The sequence below is a fragment of the Neomonachus schauinslandi genome, chromosome 6 (genome assembly GCF_002201575.2).
Source record: "Neomonachus schauinslandi chromosome 6, ASM220157v2, whole genome shotgun sequence".
NCBI lineage: Eukaryota > Metazoa > Chordata > Mammalia > Carnivora > Phocidae > Neomonachus > Neomonachus schauinslandi.
In genome coordinates, this window is record NC_058408.1 from 101945285 (window position 1) to 101971341 (window position 26057).

At 39.3% G+C, this 26057-nt stretch overlaps 1 protein-coding gene across 7 annotated transcripts in view; it reads right to left on the reverse strand.

Annotated features, from left to right (window-relative positions):
- The window catches only part of USP54 (ubiquitin specific peptidase 54), a 59749-nt gene that overhangs the window by 19193 nt on the left and 14499 nt on the right, over positions 1 to 26057 (reverse strand). For 4 of the 7 annotated variants that reach the window (XM_044916059.1, XM_044916060.1, XM_021700261.2 and 1 more), the window contains exons 3-14: positions 19276 to 19410; positions 17378 to 17491; positions 17166 to 17248; positions 16637 to 16742; positions 16378 to 16524; positions 14794 to 14943; positions 13023 to 13191; positions 7576 to 7707; positions 7041 to 7421; positions 6588 to 6819; positions 4501 to 4634; positions 2388 to 2555 (exon numbers count right to left, since the gene is read on the reverse strand). In XM_044916059.1, coding sequence (XP_044771994.1) covers positions 2388 to 2555; positions 4501 to 4634; positions 6588 to 6819; positions 7041 to 7421; positions 7576 to 7707; positions 13023 to 13191; positions 14794 to 14943; positions 16378 to 16524; positions 16637 to 16742; positions 17166 to 17248; positions 17378 to 17491; positions 19276 to 19410 — 1951 coding nt within the window. Of the gene's footprint in view, positions 1 to 2387; positions 2556 to 4500; positions 4635 to 6587; positions 6820 to 7040; positions 7422 to 7575; positions 7708 to 11286; positions 11458 to 13022; positions 13192 to 14793; positions 14944 to 16377; positions 16525 to 16636; positions 16743 to 17165; positions 17249 to 17377; positions 17492 to 19275; positions 19411 to 26057 lie in introns of all 7 variants that reach the window. The other 3 variants (XM_044916058.1, XM_021700260.1, XM_044916061.1) reach the window with 2 other exon arrangements.

Sequence of the window (26057 nt, forward strand, 5' to 3'; positions counted from 1 at the left end):
TCATTCTAACTCTCCATTACTATGAAGAATTCTCTGAAACATGCAGGACATCTGTTTTTACCTTAACCAAGACATTGCCAAGGCCATGAAAGAGGAGTATGTCATTATCCACCATATATTCCAATTCCAAGAGCTCTTAAGGGACCCTCAAGAAAAGAACAGAATATTGTCTACAGCAGAAGGGTAGATTCTTATGCCTGGAACTGATCTGTTTTTCCACAGTGCAACAAGATACATCTTACCAACCAGTGTCAGAATGTCCCAGACCTCCACGGAGACCTCTACTGTTACATTAAGGCAAAAGTGGCTTCACGACTCTGTGGAAAGCCATCTGTAAAACTTCTTTCCTACATCAATTCACAGTCCTCTCTGTGCCACCCTCAGCTGGAAAGTTAGTACACCTCTTGGGCACAGGTGCTCTATAGTTCCTAACCTCAATATATCTAACAAGGCAGTTGAACAGCCTTGTTGGTTTGCAAGCACACACTTTTCATCAGCAGTGCTAAGTATTTTCTATCATCATACCCTTGCCTGCCAAACTGACTGCAAAAGTCACTTTCCCATACAGTGAGAGTGAAATATTCCTTCCTCCTCTGAAAGCAAATGTCTACCGAAGCAGGCACAAAAGAGTTCAAGTACAGTGCCAGATGAAAAAGCAAGAAAGTACTGTAAGGGCAACTTTTGTAAAAGAACACTCAAGTTTATGTACCCCCTTGGCTTTTACTCACTCATAACCATAAATTGGTAGTAAGCCACATTGTAAATTCACCCATGATCGTGATTAATGATGAGTTTTCACAAGCTCACAAGAAAAAATATCAAAATGTCAGAGTCATTTCTCTCATAATGTCCCCATCCTCCACTTACCTCCAGCTGGACATGGTAAGAAAGGCTCTTCCAAACCCCTAACATTCACTCCCTAATTCACTGGGGTTTTTAGAGAGGAATGGGAAGGCAGTGGAAGTAGTAAGTTGGCCCTGAAGAACCGGGCATTCAGGTCTGTCAAGAGATAATGGGTACCCCACACTCCAGGCCTAAAGTTTTCTCATAATATTTGACATAAACTAAATCTATACAATCTTTATAATCAGAGATGGTAGTGAGAGCCATTAAAATGAAAAAAGTTCTCTATAGATATACAGGCAGACTATAGTTGATCAATCACTATGCTAGATTTTAATTCTAATGTTCTAGAATCTTAGTACTCCATTCCTTGCTCTTCCAGGAGATTGTGAATCAAAGTGTATAGAGAATTGACAATGAAATGTGGCCGGAAGGATTCTCTCTCAACTTTCAATTGTCATACCCAATTAACAGAGGAAGGAAAAAAGGTAAGGGAAGGAGATGACAAGATTCCTCCTTCAGAAACAATATAAACCTGATACCCAAAGGTGACATAGCTTGAGGATGAAAAGGAAGAGAAGACTATCCAAATATAGGGACAACTAAGGAACTAGGAATTTAAAACTAATTTGGAAACAGATACAATGCCTTGGGAAATATAAAGCAACAACTGCCTCAAATCAAAAGACAATAGGATTAGAGGAGAAAAATGGTCCCCAAATAGGCCCAAACTAGCCCACTAAACTTCTCTAAGTGTTGACAAAAAGTAGGAAGTGGTCAGCAGGAAAGCAACCACCCAAAACAGCACTGACTCCTATTCTTTGCACTGCTGTAGCATAATTTGTTACATCTGGGGATTCTGAATAATAAGAACAAAAAATTCATTTCACAGAAAGAAAAACAGAGATATAAGTTTCAGGAGTCTACTTAAGGTATATACCTCAGTCTTTTTAAACTCCTATTTTGAAGACTAGTCTCTTCTGGTACAAAATGACATCCTAAAGCAATTGAAGGAAAAAAGTAACTAGTGTGGCGCAGTTGGAGAAGCCTTGTAAAGTCCATGAAAATTGTATGAGATTGGGAAATGCGTCATCAGAGGATCAAAAGAAAATCAAGCTTTGTGTTCTTAGAACCTGCTTGGTAGACCTACTTCCTTCAGGCTCCAGGTGGGCAATTTCAAGGGTCTATTTCTGCCCAGCAAGTAGAATTTCCCTCATCAGTGTCGCTCACTCACTGTCCTGTTCTGCTGTTTCTGAATGGTGACCAGTTTTATTTACACCTTCTATAGATATTCATGGGAAATATTTTTCATGAACAATATACTATCTCTAAACTATAGACTTTCAATAGATGAGCCCAAAATCAGTGCCTGTCTTCCAATCAATAGGCTTGTCACCTCCTACTTTCACTAGTTCTCACTAAAATGAGTGAATTATGATAAAACACAACTTAGCTAAATAGAAGACAGGAATTTACAAACCTGAGTTATTTTTTTCCCTCTCTCTCTGTCCCCATCACCCACAACCTATGCTCACAACAATTACCCTGATTCTGCAGTTCATCCAAGTCCATGAAGCGGCTGGGATGAGGATTAAACCCTTTAGCTGCCTCTAATTCCTTCTCCCGTTTCCTTCTAAGTTCCTGTTCCTGGGCCCTCCTGGCCACTTCCTCCTGCAGTTCATCCAGTTCGCTTTTGGAAGATATCTCCCCACCTGAATACAAGCAAGGGAGAAGAGAAATTGTCACATTTCCATAATTAAGACTAGACACCTGCTGCATTTATGGCCACTGTACTGCTTTTCCTTTGGAACTCTTGATTCAATTTGGAGTTCATGTTTTGGACAGTGCTTTCCACATCAGATTCAGGGTTAAATCTGGGCTATGAATTATAATGATGATCGTAAAATATTTCCTGAGTGGCTTTATTACAACAATAACAATGTGAAAACTAACATTTGTTGAGCATTTACACAGTTTTAAGCACTTTTACATATATTATTTCATTTAATTCTCATGACAACCTATGAAGTAGATACTATTATTGCCCACATTTAGGAATGAAGAAACAGAGACACAAAGAGAATAAATAACTTGCCTAAGGCGACAAAGATGGTAAATGGTAGAGCTGAACTAAAGTCAAATAGGTTAAATTCATAATCCATGCTCTTAACCATTAGACAGCACTCAGCTATGTGTTGCCACTAACTCATTGGGAATCTTCAAGCAAGTCAATTTCTCAGATTTAACTTCCAACATCTCTTTAAAGAGTTTGTAAAATATCCAATAAAAAAAAAGTTTGTAGGGGTGCCTGGGTGGCTCAGTCACTTAAGTGTCGGACTCTTGGTTTCGGATCATACCATGATCTCAGGGTTAAGAGACTGAGCCCCGTGGCAGGCTTTGCACTCAGCTTGGAGTCTGCTTGAGATTCTCTACCGTCTCCCTCTGCCCTTCCCCCCACCCGCTTGTTCTCTCTAAAAATAAATTAATAAATCTTTTTTAAAAAAAAGTTTGTGGGGCGCCTGAGTGGCTCAGTCGTTAAGCGTCTGCCTTCAGCTCAGGTCATGATCCCAGGGTCCTGGGATCGAGCCCCACATTGGGCTCCCTGCTCGGCGGGAAGCCTGCTTCTCCCTCTCCCACTCCCTCTGCTCGTGTTTCCTCTCTCGCTGTCTCTCTGTCAAAAAATAAATAAAATCTTTAAAAAAAAAATAAAAAAGTTTGTAAAATATCCAGTAAAAATTCAATTTTATAAATGTCTATAGATGGAACCAAATAGACCTAAAAGGATGTCTATGATATATTAAGTGAAAAATCAAGCGACAGAATAATATGTATAGTACGGCTTCATTTTTTTTTTTTAAAGATTTTATATATTTGTCAGAGAGAGCATGAGAGAGCGGCAGGCAGAGGGAGAAGGAGGTTCCCTGCTGAGCAGGAAGCCTGATGCGGGACTCGATCCCAGACCCTGGGATCATGACCTAAGCCGAAGGCAGATACTTAACTGACTGAGCCACCCAAGCGTTCATTTTATTTTTTTAAAAAAATGGTGGTAATAAACTTATCTATATACTTGTATAGGCATGGGAAAAAATGTAGAAATATATATACCCTGATGAGGGAAAGGGCAGGTTGAGGGAGGGAGTATGAGGGACTATGAGGACACAAGGCACACTCAAGAAGGGAAAAGAAAACAGGGATACTGGACAGGATAAGGATAGGTTTGACTTACTTATTCCCCAGTTATGCCCATAGCCTTCATGTCTCCCTTTGTCATCTCAACTCAGAGAACTAAACAATAAGAAATCCATTCTCATGAGGCTTCCTCTATTCCAAGGGAAAAATCCTCAGAACTTATTCTTCTGAGGACTGCAGGTGCTACTGACACTGTTCAGCATATTTCTGTTCCTTCTTATTCCCACAAGGGCTCTCCCCAAGTTGTAAAGAACAATCAGGCAGGCCATGATGAAGAACAAAAGATAGATAAATCCAAAGATGGAATGGCTCAAATGCCTCCATATTTACTGATGGAAACTCCAAGTTACTGATGGAAAACTTAAAGTACAACTGTCCTCTAATTTCAAATGTGCTCAGGTAAGGCTATTTTCCAAATAGAATTGGCAGTTAAATCCACTCCTCCAAATCCAGTGTCCTTCTGCTTACCTGACAGGGGCTGATTCTTTGTCCAGCTACTCCTGGATGCTATGGAGTCTGCATCCAGTATGCTACTGCTGTGAGACTTTGGGATGTGACGCCAGGAAGGTGCCAACCCAGCTGATCTCTTAGCACTTGGATCCCTTCAAAAGACAAACCAGAGTTTAGTGAAAACATCAGAAGGGTGATAACTTGCAACATTCCTAGGACTAAATTCCCTCAAAAAACAATAAAACAGGGGCTCTTGGGTGGCTCAGTTAGTTAAGCATCTGCCTTCAGCTTGGGTCATGATCTCAGGGTCCTAGTATTGAGCCCCACGTCAGGCTCTCTGCTCAGCGGGGAGCCTGCTTCTCCCTCTGCCGGCCACTCCCCCTGCTTGTGCTCACTCTCTCTCTCTCTCTCTCTCTCTGACAAATAAATAAAATCTTCAAATAAATAAATAAAATCTTTAAAAAAAAATACAACATCAAACTAATATATAAAGTATCTGCTAAACTACTTCTGAAAGTAGTTGCCCCATCTTATCTCACCTCATTCACATTTTGTGCATCTAGCACAGTATCTGGCACAAAACTTATTTAATGAATTAATAAACATAAGCTCACATATGAATTGCCTTCCTCTTTCTTATACTTCCGTAGCCATCTTCTCATGTGTAAACCTCAACAGGTGATTGGACAGTTCTGGATCCCATGTCGAGGGATAAGCAGTGGGAAAATACAAGGATGTGATTATCACCCTTGTAGAAGATATAATCACTCTTTGCAAAGCAGCAACTCTGTTAAGAAACTTGCCTCTGTGGCAACTCAGTATAAACAATATATGAAGATCTGAAATTTATAAAGCAAACTGGGCCCTATGAACAAGGAACAATGAGGACTATTAAATCATCATTGTTGGGATGCCTGGGTGGCCCAGTCGGTTAAGCATCTGCCTTCAGCTCGAGTCATGATCCCTGGGTCCTGGGATCGAGTCCCGCATCAGGCTCTTTGCAAGGAGCCCGCTTCTCCCTCTGCCTGCCGCTCCCTCTGCTTGTGCTCTGTCTCTCTCTCTGTCTCAAATAAAGATAAAAAACTTTTTAAAAAATAAATAAAAATAAATCATCATTATCTTTTGTAAGTATGAATACCATTGGCTTATAAAACACAGAATCCCTGTGACCCTTATAAAAAAGGAAACTATCCTAAATAAAAGAATAAAAAACAGCTGTATTTTCTCTCTGGGCATAGAACTATGTTTTGATTCACTACTTCCATTACAAGTTATTTGCTAAATAATTATTTTACATATAATAAAGTTCTCTCCTTTCTCAAATGTCTTTGCTCCTTCTTCCAGCAGAGGGTGCTGTTGTCATAGAAAGTTGACAGAGCACCCCCCATGTTTATCGCAGCATTATTTTCAACAGCTGAGATATGGAAGCACCATCCTAAGAGATGAATGGAAAAGAAGATAAGGTATATATGCACAATGGGATATTACTGAGCCATAAAAAAGAATGGTATTTTGCCATTTACGACAACATGGATGGACCCAGCGGGTACTGTTGTGCTACGTGAAATAAGTCAGACAGAGAAAGACAAATACTGTATGATTTCACTTATATGTGGAACCTAAAAAACAAAATAAATGAACAAAGAAATAAAAAACAGAAATAGAATCACAAATACAAAAATCAACTGCTGGTTGCCAGAGGAAAGAAGGTTGGGGGAAGGGTGAAATAACTGAGGGAGATTAAGAGGTACAAACTTCCAGTTATAAAATAAATTAAGTCATGGGGATAAAAAGTACAGCATAGAGAATATAGTCAATAATATTGTAATAATATTCTATGGTGACAGATGGTAACCACATGTATTGCGGTGAGCATAGTGTAATATACGGAACTGTCCAATCACTATGTTGTACACCTAAAACTAATATAACATAGCATATCAACTTTATATCAATTTTTAAAAAAAGAAAAAGTTGATAAAGTAAAATATTTTGCCCACAAGATGGTAATGAAGTCCATTTCTCCACCCATCTGAGTTGAAAAGCCTCCTGGTGGCTCACATTGCTGTAAGGGACAATGCCACTATCCAAAGGCCAAACAATACCTGCAGACACTAGAGCTCTCAGGCAGGGCTGCATCCAGGCTGACAGGGCTGCTGCTGTTCCTCTCACTGCTCTCATAGCCAGATTCCATTCGCTGTATTAGGCGAGGGTGCTGTTCTAAAAGGTGAGAGCCTGGCCGTGCTGGGCCCCAGGGCTTGTATTGGGGGCTTGGTCCACCAGTTTTAATGTCGTAAGCCGGTGGCTTGCTTAGTTCATCTGGTGTAAATTCTTTAGCTATCCCGATCAAAGGACAAGTATGGAAAAGGAGGTAGATTTAGCATCTGCCTCAAATTAAGACATAACCAACCCCTCCCTCCAGCTACTCCTTCACTGAACTCCTATCTCCAAAAAGCTCAACATCAGCATAAAAATGTACCTTGCTTAGTCTACCAGAAAAACAAATACATAAGTCAACTTTATTCAAAAGCCCAATTCTTTCCTAATTATCTCCTCACCTGAATCCTCAGAAAAGGGGCTAAGCTGGGTATAGCCACAGTGCTTCCTTTTGTCCTTACTAAAGATGCTGTCAATATTCAGAGACTCCCGTTTGGGTCTCCACGTTGGACGATACTTGCTAGAAGAACTGGATTTTGACTCACTGCTGGTACTCTCTACTTCCCAGTCACGAGAGTGTAAAGACAGGTTCCTAGGAGGCTTTTTGTCAGTCTGGTCTCCTCCCTTCCCCACACAGGGAGATCCTAGGTTGGTCTGAGAAGCCAGGGATGGTCTGTTGTGAATCATATTGCTAACTGTCTCTTTAAAATCTCTTAGTCTATTGGTGCTGCTGGATGGTTTAGAGGCATTCCTAGGAGCCTGTTTCTCTTTCAGTGTTTCTCCTAAAAACACAAAGAATTAAACAAATACAAATGTTTAAAATAATCATAGATACCCAGACCCCAACGTATGAAAGCAGAAAGGAAAAGCCAGTATGGAGTATGACACAATTTGCCAGAGTGAATGAAGAAAGACAAACAGTGCAGAGTGGCTTGCCTTCACTGTGGTACCCCGAGGCCTGTGGCTCATCGCCTTTCCTCCTAACCCGGCCAGAGCTCCTCTTGCGTTCTATCAGTGACCCTTTCTTGGATGTGAGTTTCTGATTACATTCACTATCAGTCAGGTGTCCTGAAAGAACAAGGAAATGGGGGTAAGCTGGTATCTGAGACTGACCTCCATCCTCTTGAGAACCTAGTCTCCCTTTGGGATTCAGAGCAGTGCTACGAATTTAGTATACCCATGAATCAGAAGCTGTAGGGGCCAAGACTATCTGATTTAAGCGTAGCAAGAATCACTCAATAGATAAATGCAGAGAAGCTCAAGTATTTAATGGGAGCTTGCAAATTTACAATGCCTCCTGAGCAATTACCAGTCTTGATCCTGCTCGTAATCTTTCCCAGTGACCCAGAAGGACACATTACTTGGTAATTTTTAAAAGGTGACAGTTTTAAAGATGTATAAAAATGTCATGTAATCAACATATTTTCACTCTCATAAATAAAAGACAGAGCTTTCCTTTCGTTTAGCAACACATACCAAGCAAAGCCTCATTTTCATTATATCTGGTATTGGCCCAGGTGCCCCAGCCTTTGCCCACAAGAGCTCTGATTGTGGGTGGCTTTAAGATTCAGTTCTAAATCTTCCTTAAATGTGAATCATTTAAAAGGACATTTGAACTTTGAATAATTCTCATTCCCATCCCCAATGAGTGCTTTACCAAACCAGGCTTCACCCAGAGATTACACCTCATAATTCCTCAGTACTGATCTCTGGGAAGCCCAGGAGATTTGGGCTCTTTTACATAACTTGCCCTGCTTCATGCCCACAGGATGTAAATGTATGATTGGTAACAGCCAAGGTCAGATTCTAAAGGATATAATCATCTAAACTGCTGGAAGCCAAAGGTGAATTAAGCAACTGAATTAAATTAGAAAACAGGTTTAGAGAAAATCCTCTAGGTTCTCAAATGCACCAAGGGCTAATTTGTTTTCATATGTTAGTATATGAAAATTTTTGTACATATTCAGGTATTAGCAATGTAGTGATATGGCTACCTATTTTCAAGAAATTACCAATGTAATCTTTTTTTTTTAAAGATTTTATTTATTTATTTGACAGAGAGGTAGAGAGAGAGCACAAGTAGGCAGAGCAGCAGGCAGAGGGAGAGGGAGAAGCAGACTCCCCGCCGAGCAGGGAGCCCAACGTGGGGTTTGATCCCAGGACCCTGGGATCATGACCTGAGCCGAAGGCAGCCGCTTAACTGACTGAGCCACCCAGGTACCCCCCCAATGTAATCTTTTATTGCTTGTATCTGATCCTTTGCTACCTCTGGGCCCAAAAGGAAGATTTAAGAAAGGAGGAAATCACTTGGAGCAACTAAATCTGCAAATGTTAAACCGATGGGAGTATGCTCCCCTACCCCCAACCATCCACAGACCTTTAACATAAGCCTGACTCTCCTGGAAAATATGCCTTGTTTATCCTGTTATTTGGCTTCTCCCTGATTCACAGTTTCAGAAATACAGTCTAAAAAAAAAAATCTCACTTTGCAGTAGTCATCTATGCAATAGTCATCAAAAGAAATCCAACATGAATCTAACCAAACCTCTAGATCCAACTGCCAATTTACAAGAAATACAGAGAACAGAGAAACATGCTAGAGTTTACCATAGGAATATAATCAGCAAACTTCAGAATGTGGGCAATCTATAGGACAAACTACCTAGTTGTTCAACAATCAGCTGCAAGGAAAAATAGAGAAACCTATAGTTTAAAAGAAACGTAAAAGACTTATCAATCTGTCCCAATGTGTAAACCTCACTTGGATTCAGAATCAAGCATACAAACCATTAAAAAATTATGAAATTTACAAGATATTTGTGTGTTTGAACACTCATTGGTTATTTAGTGGTTTTTAGGAATTATTAATATTTTTAAGTGTGATAATGATAAAAATGGTTTCTTGTTTTAGAGATACATACTACAAATATTTATGGAAAAGGTGAAATAATATCTGGAATTTGTTTCAAAATAATCCAGGAGTAGGGGGAGTGGGTAGAGGTACAGATAAAACTAGATTGGCCATGAGTGATAATTACTGACACTAGGCGATGAGTCTATGGAGGGGCAGTATAGTGTTCTGTATACTTCTGAAAATGTTTAAAATTCCCTATTTTTTTTTTAAAAAGTATTTACCCAAAGATTATAAAAATACTAATTCAAAGGGATACATGCACCCTGATGTTTATAGCAGCCTTATCTACAATAGCCAAATTACGGAAACAGCCCAAGTGTCCATCAACTGATGAGTGGATAAAGAAGATATGGTATATCATATCTATGTGTGTGTATGTGTCTATATAGATATACACATATACACATACATAGATATACATATATAGATATATATACATATAGACACATACACACACATAGATATGATATACCATATCTTCTTCATACATATATATGTATGTATGTGATTGTGTATATATATATATACATATATGTGTATATATGTATACATAATGTTCCATAATAGCCAATGTATAAAGAAGATACCATATCTTCTTGGCTATTATGGAATATTACTCAGCCATAAAAAAGAATGAAATCTGGCCATTTGCAACAACATGGATGGAAATAGACAGTATTATGCTAAATGAAATAAGTCAGTCAGAGAAAGACAAATACCGTACGATTTCACTTATATGTGGAATTTAAGAAACAAAACAAATGAGCAAAGGGGGAAAAAAAGAAAGAGGCAAACCAAGAAATAGAGTCTTAACTGAAGAGAACAAACTGATGGTTACCAGAGGGGAGGTGGGTGAGAGGATGGGTGAAATAGGTGATGGGGATTAAGGAGTGCCACTCATTGTGATGGGCACCGGGTGTTGTACGACAAGTGCTGAATCATTATATTGTACACCTGAAACTAATATTATACTGTATGTTAACAACTGGAATTTAAATAAAAACTTTAAAAAAGTAGTCAAGCACAGAGTAGGAACCACCAATCTGAAGCCATGAGCTCACTAATTCCCAAGTCTCTAAGAGTATGGGCACTGCTCTATGGGTTAGGTGATAAACTTTCCATCTCAGCAGTGAGTCACTCACTGTTCTTCTTTTCATGTCCTGTACTGATTTCTTCCACTGACAACAGGCACATTTTCCTACAGATGAACAGAACAGCTCAAGAATGTTCTCTGCATGGAACTCACAATAACAAACAGGCTAGCTTTCTTTCTTTTGCTTTTCTGTCCTTCAGGAAGCCCAGCAAGGTGATGAGCAAGTGTCCCATGCCCATAAATATGCCCCTTCTCTCAAAGCCCTCCACTTGGGATAAAGCCTAGCATGAAAACATGATGAGGTACAAGACCACAAAGATTTTTTGGGACACTATGAGAAAGACAGGGATCAAAAATATAACAGGAACAAAAAGCAGATTTTTGAATAAGCAATCACATCAATAATCACATTACAATCATCCTTATTGATATGCTGGTGTTGACAGGAATATGTGTAATGGAATATCATCGTTCATTCAGAGTTGTGTTGCTTCTTTTCATCCCACCCAATTACCCAAGTTCTGTGCCTTTCTCCCTTTGAATGACAAACATTTCTGACTTGCCCCAGTTTCTTTTTCCTGGGAGAATCTCTATGCAGGAACTGAATCAAGCAAGCAGGGTCCACTGTATAACTCCCTACCTGTGTCCCGACTGCTCTGAGACGTGGAATCATTCTCCACATTATAGATGACTGTCCCCTGAGAATCAGAAGAGAAGTGACTGACCACAGACTCATGGTGGGAGTGTTTGTAGGGATAGCTCTCCGTTGAGGAATCTGTTCGAGTGTCACTTGAGATGGAGGGCTCCCTCCCTAAGGGAAGGAGGAGACACATATGCAAAAGTAAGGAAAGAGAGGACAGTGATAGAGAGAAGGCAAAGAGTTGGATGGCAACAAAGGTCCATAAGTCAAGAACTTCCTAGATGGAAGGGTGAGAAGGATATACCAGAGCCATTCTTCCCAACACCCAACTTCCAGATAACCCAGACACACAAACAATTCCTCCCACTCCTGCCCCTACCTTGCTGAAGCCCTCACTTTGCCTGCCACTGTGAAAAACTGTGGGGCTTTTAGAAAACCTATGGGGAAAAGTGGAAGAAAGGAAAAAGTGAAAAATAAGATCTATTTAGATGGAGAGTCCCAGGCCGACCTGGCATACATAACCAGTTGCTTCCCATCCCATAATTTTTCTCCTATACTGCCAAAAATGTCACTTTAAAAAATTTAATTGACATTGTAAGCATTTTTAATATATCTGAGAAATTATGGGGCTGTTATTTATTTATTTATTAAGATTTTATTTATCTGACAGAGAGAGAGAGAGAGAGCAAGAGAGGGAACACAAGCAGGGGGAGTGGGAGAGGGAGAAGCAAGCAGGCCTCCCACTGAGTAAGGAGCCTGATGCGGGGCTTGAACCCAGGACCCCGGGATCATGACCTGAGCCGAAGGCAGACACTTAATGACTGAGCCATCAGGTGCCCCAGGACTGTTATTTACACTTCAGAGTAAATTAGTTCAATCAGACTACTTTTCTCTGAACAACTTGCTGAGATAAGCACAAAAGTGGAAATGGGCGTTTGATTGAAGGGAGAAAAAGTAGAGCAGGTCTGGGTAGGTACATGGTTGGGAAGAACACCAGGTGCCAAGCAGGAGGGAGGCACAAAAGGGAGGGAAAAAATTCCAAGGACAAGCGTCTTCTCCTTCAAGATTATACTCCAGGACAGTCCTAGATCTAGAAGAGGAAAAGAATATTTCTTTTTCCCCCTTTCCAGAAATCAAGCCAAAACCATTAGGGTTATATTTCTAATATATGCCTCTATGAGCTAACCCGAGACTTTAGCCATCAGGCTGCAAATTGTTTCTACAGGAAAACATGATTTAAGTTGCAAACAATTGAATTAGAAATGAAAAACTGATTCATGGGCTGAGGAATACTGCTACTACACTTGGCATTTTAAAACAAAAATCTCTTATCCCAAACAAAAGGACTAGTTTTGTAGTAAGTATAATTTTTCTTGGTCTTAACAATTCAGTGAAGTCACTGTTAAATTGATAGTAAGAATCAGTCATCTTACCATTATTAGAAGGCTAAACACTGAGTCTCCCTCATAAACTTATCACTTCAGGCTAAATCAACCTAATTGCCCTCTCACTTTTGAATCAGGGCCAGGTGACAGACAATACATTCTTGAAGGCCGAAGGAAACAAAGCCTGGCACACCTTGGGCTTCAGCACGAGTTGGCACTTCTTTCCATCTCTAATGGATCCTCTTTCTACAAGCTAGGCTATGTGCTAGGCTCATGATTAAGTGTGAGTCCTAACTGTCCAATGGCCACATTGGAAGGGAGAAGGATTCGGTAAAGAGCTAGACTGCTCACCTGAATCTTCACTATCATAGCACGTCCTGCTGTATGACTGGAACTCAACCTGGGGAGGCAGGTCCTGGGTGGACACTGGGGTACCCTGGGGGTCTGCATAAAGCAGTAGCAAAGGCTGATAATGCCCCTTGATGCATTTGGTCACCACATCCTTCCATTTAGGCCCAATCTGAACCAGAAACAATCAGAAGAACATAATGGTTATACTTCATATCCACAATTCAAAACATATCTTCCTACTCGGTTTTTCTAAAGAAAATAAGATAAAAAGACAACAATTGGGTAAAGAGACCACAAAAGAGACCTTAGACCTAAATTTCATAAATTTTTTGTTAAATCTTTTTTGGTTGTTGTTAAATCCTTTTAGAAAGCAGTAAAACCCTGTAAGAGGTAGGAATGATGAATAAAATTACTTTTATTCCTGTGAAACATCAATTCAGTTGTGAAATATAAATAAAAGTCCTCAAAGGTGAATATGCTATGTGAGGGGACTTCAGCCGCCTTAGTGATCAATTTATTTTCAGATTAAAGCCCTTACTTGAAATCTGCAATTCTATCATTCTATAAATTATATAATTTTCGCCTAAATATTAAAATCACTTTTATGAAGCTAAAGAGGAGGCAGAAACTCTCTCACAGACTGCCTTAGAATAAATGACATTCCATTTCAGAGTTCACACATGGCAGTACATAAAATGTCAAACTGCTTAGAATAGACAGCTGAACCTCGGCCTTAGCTTTGAGCTGGATTCAGCACTGCCAAAGCAGTGGAAAAGAGTGGCAGAAGAGCCGTGGAAACAACAATCCAATCAAATCCCTAAACTCACCCGCTCTCTTAAACTTGAAACAGTCACATTCTGAGATGGTGTGCTCTTAAGAACTGAACAACAAGCACAGTGCTTATTTCATAATAGATGTTCAGTAAATTTATAACTAAGTTATTATTTTAACTAAAACAAATATCCTTTTTACATACAAATCTTATTTAATATCTTATAAGGCAAGTATTATTTTTCAAATAAAAATGCTAAAGCTCAAGGAATTCATATAAATTTTCCAAAACTACAACAGCAAAAAAGAGATAGACAATCAGGAAATTTGACAGACTTTACTATTTGTAGAAGACACTGCTTAATGTCCATGGATTGGTATAAATTACAGTCAGGAGTCTCCTAGCTGCTAACCTTATCTCAAGAAGCTTCCTAACTCCTGCAGATCACCTTAACTGCTTCAGTCACAGACTGTGATTTAGATAGTAACAAGGTTCCAGCTTTGCATATCCTCATAGCCCCGTTTTTTTTTTCTACACTATCCCCAAAACATGTTAAGGCACTTCAGGGAGGTAACAATCAGAGAATAACTGATAGCAGCTCTGGGACAAAGGATGACCCACTGATGATTCCAAGTTTGAAATTCTGAACTTCATGCTAACCTTCTAACCTAATTTGAAGCATTAAACTGTCCTCACTCAAATCAACCAATTAATACATTTAAAAAAAAACACACTTTGTCAGCTATAAACACAGACCTGTGCTGACTGCATGGTGAGAAGATTCAGAGAAAACAACAGAAAATATATCGATCCTATCTTTGAGGAACTTGCCATCTACTTGGAGAAGATAAGACTGACACTCCCGTAAATTCAATAGATAGATAGGTAAACAGACATCAAAATTATGAAAATAGACACTGAAGACAAGAAGATAAGAAATTATCCTTAGTTTTTTGTTGCAGTCACCAAACACTTTAAGAAGGGCTTGAATATTCCTACCTCCTTGACATGAGCATCATCAAAATACATCCATTTGCGGATCTTTGTTTGGAAAAAGAATGTAGAATAATGTTTGCCATAGTAACAGATCATTCCTACTAAGTACAATTCAGACTGCTTGGCCCGGTCATCTGTCACTCTGAAAAACAGCTGTGGGGAAAAAAGAGAATGGAAAAGACAGTCACATACTCAACCCTCTCACATCATCTCTCAGCAGACTCCATCATTTCTTATTAAGGTACTGACTTGTTTCTCCACTCTTCAGTCTAAAATTTTCCCTAGTCCATATTAATCATCAGAAATGAACCTAAAAGGACAAAATATAAGGAAAAGCAAGACAGATAGGGGCCAGTAAACTGAAAAGGTGGTGATACTTCTTCATACTTTCAATAATATTTTATTGCTGATGCTTACCATAAGAGGAGCCCAGAAAGTTGAAAAACACAAAACAAAACAAAAACAAAACACTCAGGTTTCAAAAGTTACTTATCAACTGGTGCACAAATATAAATTTCCTGCTGAGACCCTAACTAAGGGGTAAAAATGCCCTTAGGAGGAGCAATACCATCATGCTGGTTATCAGCATTTCAATTCGTGGATGTCTAGCACTGCCATAGGTTCTAAGAGACATACAAAAAAATTTGACGAAAAGGATATTTGCCTTGAGAAACTTATTTGAATGAGAAAATCATCATAAAAATAAAACAAAACTAGAACAATACAGGAGATGTAGACTACAGAAATTTAGAACAAGGAGATTTAATGGTGTATAACCTACTCATGTCAGAGATTCCTTGGGAAGGAGACCTAAAATAAGATCCCAGATAGTTCATTTATTCTCAGTTGTGGCTTAGTGACATTAAAGAATGACAAGAGATCTCCTTAGTCACAGGACTGTAAGAGAAAGAAACCAGTAGAAAGGAAACCACAGAATTTCTGGTTCTTCTCTTGAACTGAAGGTAAACCCTGGCTGTACCTATACTAGGTATAGATAGGGAACTGATAAGGTTAAGGACCCCAGGCTTGAAGTCTTTTTACCTATCTCTCTGAATAGATGCACAGAAAACCACTAAACCACTAATTCCCTTCCAAGCTACTTCATTACCTTCTCGACAGACATTGATTCCTCACTGTAAATTCTGTATTGTAAAACTCAGGTCACCAACTTTTACCCCTCCACCTGCCATAGCAGCTCTAGTCAGGATTGCTCACTTCTTTGACTTTATTACCACCTGTGGTTGAAAACACTTCCCCACTCTACACCGGTATAAACAAACAATGAGTAGGGCACACAATAACTCTGTAAATTGCTTTATTTTTATCAGTAGCGAAGCTCTGCCCATCCTGTCTTTCAAGACCAATGTCATCCCATTTTTTCTAAAAAGCCTTTGCCACCTACCCAAAGGAGGTATGTGAACAGGTACATGCATGCACATGTATGTGTACACATATAACTAGTATATTTGTCCAAAACTCTGTAATATTTGTCATCTAGGATATACCTTTGTGTTTAGTGTTCACTGCCCTTAAGCAATACTAAGACACAAGAACTCTAAGTCAGAGATAAAGGTAACTAATACTCACATCACCCAGCTTAAGGCAGGTACCCAGGCTGTGAATGACATCCTCTGCCAAGTCGGAGTGATCTGAGTCCCATACCAGCCCGATTGTGATAATCTGTGGAGCATTCATCAACACACGGCGAATCCGAATCCTTTCACCACAGTTGCTCTGAAATACATATATAAGACTAGTTTGAGATGTTTCCCACTGGCTCTGCCTCAATTCCACTAATCCTAGGGCTCCCTTCCCCACTCTGAACCTTACCCCTGACTTAACTCACCGGACAGTTCCGCAGATCTCCCATGGTGCTGGCATTTTGCAGCAGCTCACCAAACATGCTTGGTGAGGGTTTTTCTCGCCTTTCCAGCATACAAATAGCCTGATTGCTTCAAGATAGGGAATGGAAGGGAATGATGGTAGGAGTTACCCAGAGTTATAACTAAATCAAATAGATTATTCATACAAACTCTTAACTCACATGTTTGATTTTCTTCTTCTGCCCACTATATCAAAGCCCCTTGCCCTGACCAGCTTCAGTGTCCCAAACACAATGAACGCCTCTGCCTGTCCCAAAATCCAAAGCTTATAGAATCCCCATTTCACCTCCCACCAGAACTGAACCTAAGAAAAGGAGATGGTTGGGAGAGGAGGGAAGAAGAACAAAGGTTACTTTGAAGTTATTGTTCTCAGTTCCTACAATATAGCATAGTCTTAACAATAAAAATATAAGCTACTTGGATGCCGTCAGTGAAAACTCAATCATTTAAGGAGTACCTAAGAGTACAAACAGAGAACCCTTTAAGACTCACCAAAGGGAAGTAGTGGAGATGTAATGCACCATCTGGATGAAAGGCAGCGGATCAGAAGTGGCACCACAGCTAGTACACACACACTGGGCCCAGGTAAAAAAGCAAAACCAAGCAGCCACAGTCATTAGTTGTTTTAGCACCCATCTAACACCCCACAGCCCAGCATAAAGTGTTCTTGAAGAAGAAGTGATGTAGACAGAGATAAGGTTCACCTGTTCAAACAATGTCATTGCAAATTTCTGGTGGGAGATGCAGTGTTGGGCAGTACATATATCCTCTTTGGTTTCATCAGCAATGTGGAAGTGAATTCTCATCAGGAGGTTTTCCTAATAGGGAAAGAACAAAAGCAGTATTATCAGTGATACGTAATAGAAAAATGCACATATTGGTAGGCAGTTTACTCAGAGAAATAGTAATCCTCTTGGAAGGTAAGAATACCTCTACTTTTTTTAAAAAAACTGTTTAATTTGAATAATTATAAGTTCACAGGAAGTTTCAAAAAAATGGTATAGGAAGTCCATGTACCCTTCCCCCAGTTTCCTCCAATGGTAACATCTTGCATAACTATAGTACGATAACCACACCAAGAAACGGACATCAATATAGTCTACAGAGTTTATTTAGATTTCACCAGTTTTACATATATTTGTGTGTGTAATTCTATGCAATTTTCTTACATGTATAGAGTCATATAACAACCACTGCAATCAAGATATAAAACTGTTCTATCACAAGGTTCCCTCACATTATTCCTTTATAGCCTTACCCACCCAATTCCAACCCTGACACCTAGCAACCACTAATCTGTTCTCTTATCTCTATAAGCTTGTTATTTCAGGAATATTATATAAATGAGAGCATATGGTAGGTATATAACCTTTTGATACTGTGTTTTTTCACTCAGCATAATTCCTTTTAGATCCATTCAAGTTGATGTGTAAATTCCTTTTTTTATTACTGCATAGTATTCCATGGTATGGGAATACCAAAGTTTGTTTCACTATTTACCATTTAAGGCATTTGTGTTGTTTCCAATCTGGAGCTATTACAAATAAAGATTCTATGAACATTCATGGACAGGTATAAACTTAAGTTTTCATTTCTCTGGGATACGGGATACATGTCCAGGAATGCAACTGCTGAACCATATGATAATTTTTAAGTTTAGTTTTTTAAGAAACTGCCAAACTGTTTTCCAGAGTGGCTATACCATTTTACGTTCCCACCAGCAATATGTAAGTGATCCAGTTTCTCAGGAGTACCTCTGATTTTGGTGACATTTTACCCTGTAATGGAATATAGATCACTCTCAGATTTTTTTTTTTTAAGATTTTATTTATTTATTTGAGAGAGAGAGAGAGAGAGAGCGCGCACATGAGAGGGGGGAGGGTCAGAGGGAGAAGCAGACTCCCTGCGGAGCAGGGAGCCCGATGCGGGACTCGATCCTGGGACTCCAGGATCATGACCTGAGCCGAAGGCAGTCGCTTAACCAACTGAGCCACCCACGCACCCCACTCTCAGATTTTTTTAATGGATGCACAGAGAGTCTTTAGAAGGTTGACGGATGGAACCCAGAGTTCAGAACAGTCTTCTACTAAAAGTCACTGGGAACAATGCAGCTACCTAAACAGCACATTACACTTGTGTTAGGGACTCAGTTCTTCTCTGTTTAATTATCATTAGTAATGCAGGAGTGCACAAAGTAAGGTGGTCCCCCAGACCAGCAGCATCAGTATTAGCATCACCTGGAAACTTGTTAGAGCTAGATATACTTGGGCCCCAATCCAGACCTACTGAATCAGAAACTCAAGGGAATGGGACACAGCAATTTGTATTTTAATGAGCCCTGTCTCCTCTGAAGGCAAGACCCACTGTTTTATGCAATGGCAAGCACAAAACTACTCTAAGCCTGAAGGAAAAAGAATAAACCCATTATGCAATTCCTACTTCATTAACAGAGACACCCTAGAGCTCTGAAAAACTAGGGAAATTCCTAGTCCTAATTGTAGATACTAGGGCAGACTAAATACTACAGTAAAGTACCCAGTCCTTGATGGAAATCATCAACAGTCTCACCCCATATCAAAAAGGGCCAGAGGCCAACACTTACAAAGCACTCTGCAGCATCATCCATAATTCCCAGCTGGAAACGCTGTTCATCCTGGAAAGTCTTTGCCAGAGCACTGCGGAGAGTGTCAGATGGAAGCACTTTTTCGCTACTACACTGAAACTGGTTAAAGATTCCCTGCAGGGAAGAGGTTAGACAAGGGAAAAAAGCAGTGTTGTTATTAAGCTTCTACACATCCCAGTCTGTCAAGCTAGCATCTCCATGCTTTTGACAATGGAACCAAATGCACTTCCCATGAGTTGATATCCTTGTAGTTTCTAATAAAAAAGTAAAAAATCAAGAGTCAGAATAAGGAGAATGATCTGTGCTAGTAAGGATCCTTGCTCTTCCATCTGACTGTGATATCATCAAGAACACATTAGGAGAGACCACTGTCATTAATTAATATAGGGTTACCTCATTTCCTCTGATACAGAGGTAGAAGATCCACAGTAAATAAGGACAAATTATATATAAATCATTTGGTAAATAATTCTCTGGGGCTCATCCTATGAAACTTGGCCCCCTTCTCTTAATTTAGAATTACTCAAAGGACAAAGAATAATATAACAAAGACCTACTTGTCTAATACCCAGAAATAAACATTCCATCATGTTTATTTCAAATCTACAGATGAAGTCCCATTTAAGACCATCCACTCTCTACCAGGCACTCACTATCATGAGTTTGTTGCACAATCTTCTGTTTTTTAATACCTGTGTATTTGTGTATGTGTGTGTGTGTGTGTATCCTTTAATAATACATAGATACTTTTATGTATATTTTTTGTTTATATACAAAGCATCACACTGACTTTTACTTTTTTAAATTCAGCATTATTTTTGAGATCTATCCATAATTTATATACACACACACATGGTTCATCCCTTTTCCCTGATGTGTTGTATTTTATCAGGTGCCTTATATGACATCTATTTATCCATTTCTTTATTGATGGACATTTTGGCAGTCTCTAATTTTTTGCCATTATAAAGAGGCTATCTCAACTTTTACTTCCACCAGTAAATGAATATAAATAAATTTCCCCATATCCTTGTCAGCAATTAATAAATACACTCAGACTGGTTAATTTGAGTCTTTCTAACCACATTTAGTTTTTCTGAGTCTTTTATAAATATGACTTGTGGCAAGTATCTTCTTCCAGTCTTTTTTTTTTTTTTTAAAGATTTTATTTATTTATTTGAGACAGAGAGAATGAGATACAGAGAGCATGAGAGGGAGGAGGGTCAGAGGGAGAAGCAGACTCCCTGCCGAGCAGGGAGCCCGATGCGGGACTCGATCCCGGGACTCCAGGATCATGACCTGAGCCGAAGGCAGTCGCTTAACCAACTGAGCCACCCAGGCGCCCCTTCTTCCAGTCTTCTAATGTCTTTTATGTGGAGCAGTTTTTTAATTTTGGTGTAATTAAATGTATCTATCTTCTCCATCTTTCCCTGATCTAAAACAATGATGAATGTGACCTCCAGATAATGGAAACAAAGAGCGGCAACAAGTGGCACCTGGCTTGATGAGTCCTTCTCAAGTGGTATTGGACCTTCCCCACAAAAACTAGAATATGATCCTTTGACATCACGTGGCCCAAATCCTCACTAAACCACCCAGATAAACAATAAATTCAACGATAGTTACATATCAACACACCAAAGAATGTCACTCACTTGAAATTCTTGTTAGTAATTTCTTCACATAAAAAAACCCCATGGTTATTTTTCAGACTTACTAATGAGACCAGAAATAAGATCATTTTATAAACCTACTTATGTGATCTAAGAATAGGAGGCCTTACCAACCTAGAATGGTCAATTCTTGGTCCTCATCTTACTTGAACTATCAGCAGCTCAGTCACTCGCTCTTCAGAATTTTATCCAAATATTACCCTCACTATATAGTATTTCCTGATCATTCTTTTTTTTTCTTTCTTTCTTTCTTTCTTTTTCTTTCTTTCTTTCTCTCTCACTCTCTTTCTTCCTTTCTTTCTTTGATTTTATTTGTCAAAAAGAGAGAGAGAGCACAAGCAGGAGGAATGGCAGGCAGAGGGAGAAGCAGGTTCCCCGCTGAGCAAGGAGCGCAATGCAGACTTGATCCCAGGACTCTGGGATCATGACCTGAGCCAAAGGCAGACGCTTAACCAACTGAGCCACCCAGGCGCCCCCATCACTCTATTTAAAATTGCAAGCTCCACCCCCTCTTCCCCAAACCTTCCACCCTCACCTGTTTTATTTTTCTCTGTGGCACTTATTATCATCTTTAATACCATGTATTTTACTTATTTACTGTCTGACTATACTCTCTAGAATTTAAGTGTGAGGACAGAAAATTTTTGCCCTTTAATTCCCTGCTATATTATTCCCAGCACCTAGAAGGGTACTGGCATATAGAGGGCAACCAATAACTTGTTTTGGATGAATGAATGATGTGATATGGGTAGATCTTATTAAGATATTATTAATTCCCCTCCTTTTTTTTAAGTAGGCTCCATGCCCATTGGGGAGCCCAACACAGGGCCTGAACCCGCGACCCATAGATCAAGACCTGAGCTGAGATCAAGAGTCAGATGTTTAACCAACTGAACCACCCAGGTATCCCTAGTCCCTCTTTTTTTAAAGCAGATAAAGAATCACCCAGAAAGGAAGAATGAAGCAGGGGAAATCAGAGGGGTAGACGAACCATGAGAGACGATGGACTCTGAAAAACAAACTGAGGGTTCTAGAGGGGAGGGGGGTGGGAGTATGGGTTAGCCTGGTGGTGGGTATTGAGGAGGGCACATTCTGCATGGAGCACTGGGTGTTATGCACAAACAATGAATCATGGAATACTTCATCTAAAACTAATGATGTAATGTATGGGGATTAACATAAGAATAAAAAAAAATAAGAAAAAAAAAAGAATCACCCAGAAAAGTTGAGAATTTTTCTTAAGGTAATATAACTGGTTAAAGCAAAATGGAATTAAACCTCATTCTGCTAATTTCAAGTTAGAACTGTTTTTTCCTCATTCTACTCTCTTACTAGCACTATTCTTCCTCATACACATTGAACATCTATCCCAAAAGCAGCTCAAGAACAATTTGCTACATAACCTGCTATTATTTCCTACAAAGAATTCCATACAATGTGGAGACAGTACTAAATAATACATATTTAGTATTATTTTATAAGCTAGGAGCTGGGGGAAATCTATTATAAGTACTCCAAGTTATTTTGGATTAACCTAGACATTTTTCACAAATATATTTAAGATCAGGGAAAGGCAAGGCAGGACCTTCACTATCAGTGACCCTTAAACTAGACCAAAAGGAACGGTCTAGGACCATAGTTAAACATTCTCAGAGGACAACTGGATATCTACACAAAGTGACCTATAGGATTCTGAAACAGAGGAACAGAGAAACAAAGGAAAAAGTAGCCCAAGAAGCAGTGACTGCTTTTACAAATAGTGGTTTGACAACTGAAAACACTAAGTGAGCACTATCACATCCCAACTTGCTATTCTTCTCAACTGTTAATGCTAAGATATTACTGCTAACAAAAGCTCTATCTCTAGAGCATGGGATGGATGAGGTTTGGTCCTCTGTGCAGAGCTCAAAACTGGTTTCAAAACAAACCAATGCAAAATTAGTTCCAGGACAGTTGTGTACAAATGTGATATTTGCAAACTACAGCCCCTTTAGTCCTTCTCAACTGAGTTCACTCAAGAATTAAGCCCTAATACTCTAAGGCATCAACAATTCCTAATGAACTAACGTCTCTCCTATGCATGCAGTAGTTATGTTATTATCCAGAGAGAATTAAAATAGTCACTCAAGTTATGTTCTGTGTTCTGTGGTTCAGATGACCCTGCTTGAGAAAGGACAGGACTCCACTGAGAGATGGTATAGAGTAATAGTTAAGAGCATGGACTCTGGAACCAGACTATCTGGGTTCAAAATCCCAGTCCTATTATCTACCATCTCTGTGACCTTAGAAAAGTTACTTAACTTCTCTAGGCTTCAGTTTCCTCTTTTAAAAGAGGATTAGTAATAGTACTTACCTCCTAGGGTTATTTATGGATTAAATGAATTATCTATATCTCTATACCTTAGACTAATGCCTGGCTATATAAGTGCTATCTAAGTATTAGCTGCCATTGTTGTTGTTGTTATTATTATTATTATTATTATTATTATTGTCATTATATTTTTAGGTTACTAAGAAGCCTGTCTGCTACTGACCTTGGGTCAGAAATGCATCTACTTTGAGCTACCTCCCTAGTCTCTGAAATCTGGGTAGGAAGGACCAATCTTTTCTCTTTCTGTTGCTCTTACTTAGGAGAGGCAGATTTCCCATGACTATATAAGAAAGGTTTCAGCACAGAAAGGGAAAGACCTAAAGTCAGAGCTCTGCTTACATGCACAATGGATATGCAATAACAGATCTGACTTGTGTCTGGTGTCATCAATGTCTCCAAACTATACTCTTTTCTCATCTCTTAATTACAGGCAACTTTCTCCACACAAAATGAGTATCTGAATGTATTCAGAATGCCTGCATCTTCTTTATTTTATTGTAACTATTATTATCAGTCTTGCTCTGCTATTGTTAGGAAAAAGCAAGTGTACCAGGGATGAAGCAGCCTGAGCTCTCCCAGCATGCATCTGTGGAGCTGCAGCTCTGTAAGAAGCTGTAGCACAAAGCCCCTCTGTTAGGGCAGCACACTAACCCCTGTGTGTCCCTCTCACATGAGCACAAGGGCTGGAACGGGCCTCCTCCTGTTCCCATTTTCACCCTCCTCCCACCTTTCCCAGAGGGAGATCCTGTTCACACCAAAGAAAGCCAAGAACATTTAGTTCAGCAATAAGAACAGGTGGTAGCACCAATAAGGAACAAAAACTGGTATTCTTCCAATTGCTGAGTTCTGTGGCAGGGAGTGAGAAAGGGCAGGAAGAACCAAAACCCAGGAATTATTTTTCCCTATGGGGACCATGATGGTTTCATTTCAATAAACAGAGAAAACCCACCTTTGAGGTTTCTCTCTGCTCTTCTTCACAAAGTGAAACCAAAGAGGTCTTCCTTTTCATTCTCAGGAAAAGGCAAATTACTTTTTGTCTGTTAACTATTTTCTTGGATGCAGTGCAAAAGCATTAAGACTTTAATGACTAAAAGCAGGTGCTTCCCCACCCATTTCTCTTGGATCATGGAGCAAACAATTCTACCCACATGAGCACATAATTATTTGGATTAGTAAAAACATGTAAATAAGATAAAAGTGCCATAAAGACAGAAAGTCTTTGTGCTTTGTCATCTACAAATGCAGCTGTTGCTTAAGTTTTTTTCCCCCTAAAACACAGACTTTTGTCTTTAGGCGGGGAACAGCTATTTATTTCTCTCTCAGGACTTTCTAACCTTGCATCTAAAAGAAGTCATGAGTAGAGAAGATGAGGGTCAGGAGAAGGGCCATCACTAAATTTGATGCTTTATGGACTCTTGGTTTTTGGAAAGTTAGCAGTCCAACTCACCCCTGAAGGGTGTCCAAGAATAACTTTGCAAAGGCATGACACACTTTATGCACTGCTACTAACTCAGTTCTTAGGTTTTCTCTTCTTGATCTGGGCTTCCCAAATCTCTCATCATTTTGGCTCTCATAATCAATCACTCCTTTTCTCCACATCTCCTGGAAATCAGAGACTTAAGTAACTTGTAAACCTGAATGTGGCCAATCAAGCCTGTTTGTAAAAACAACCCTCTGAAAGAAAGATAAAGGAGCTACTACTCCTTGAGGACTACTGGAAAAGAGAACTATTCACTAGTTTTATGTGTTCAAAAGAATCTCGAACATTCTCTTTCAAGAGGGGAAAGAACATATAAATGTTTGCCATTTTGGCACCCAAAACATAACATTGGATTTTTAACATTTTATTGCAGAAAATCTCAAACATACTAGAGTAGACAAAATACCACAACAAACTCCCATGTACCTATTATCTATCTTCAACAATTATCAGCCTGTGGCCAATCTCATTTCATATATACAACCCACCCACTTACCCCATTCCCAGGTCATTTTGAATCAAATGCCAGACATTATTCATCTGTAAACATTTCAGGGTATGTCTCTAAAAAATAAGAACTCTTTTTGTTTAAACATAACCATAATATAATTACCACACTTAGAAAAGGGTAATAGTAATTCTTCAATATTATCAAATATCCAGTCAGTTTAATAGAAACTCTTACTTCAACACTGGAGAAGGCAGAGAACAGCTGGCTAGTTTCTCCACTGGGATTCCTTAACCTTATGTCTAAAAATACCTACCTTTTCTGGACTTCATGATTAGAAAATTATCTGCATATCCTATATCAGTCCTTTTAAGTAAATTCAGTTATCAATACCATCTCTCCCCATGAGTTTAGGGCTTCATTTGCACTCTTTGAGTTCATAACCCAACACTTTGTAGACCTGCAGTGGTGAAGTTAAACACCATCATAAGCTACCTATCACCCTCATTCCTGTTACCAGTGCAAAAGAGACAGACACCCATATACACACAAAGACAGAGACACAGAAAGAAATACCAAGACTTCAAGACACTGGACAGAGAGCCATAGAACAGAGACAGGCTAAATTCCACCAGAGGATGGTATTGCTTTTAGTGGGAAATCACAAAACAATGGTGAGATTTTACAAAATATAATAGTCAACTTGCTAATTTTTGTCAAGATAAAAAATGCAGGACCTTAGAGATAACCAACAGTATTTAAATCAAATTTTGAGAATCAATACCATAA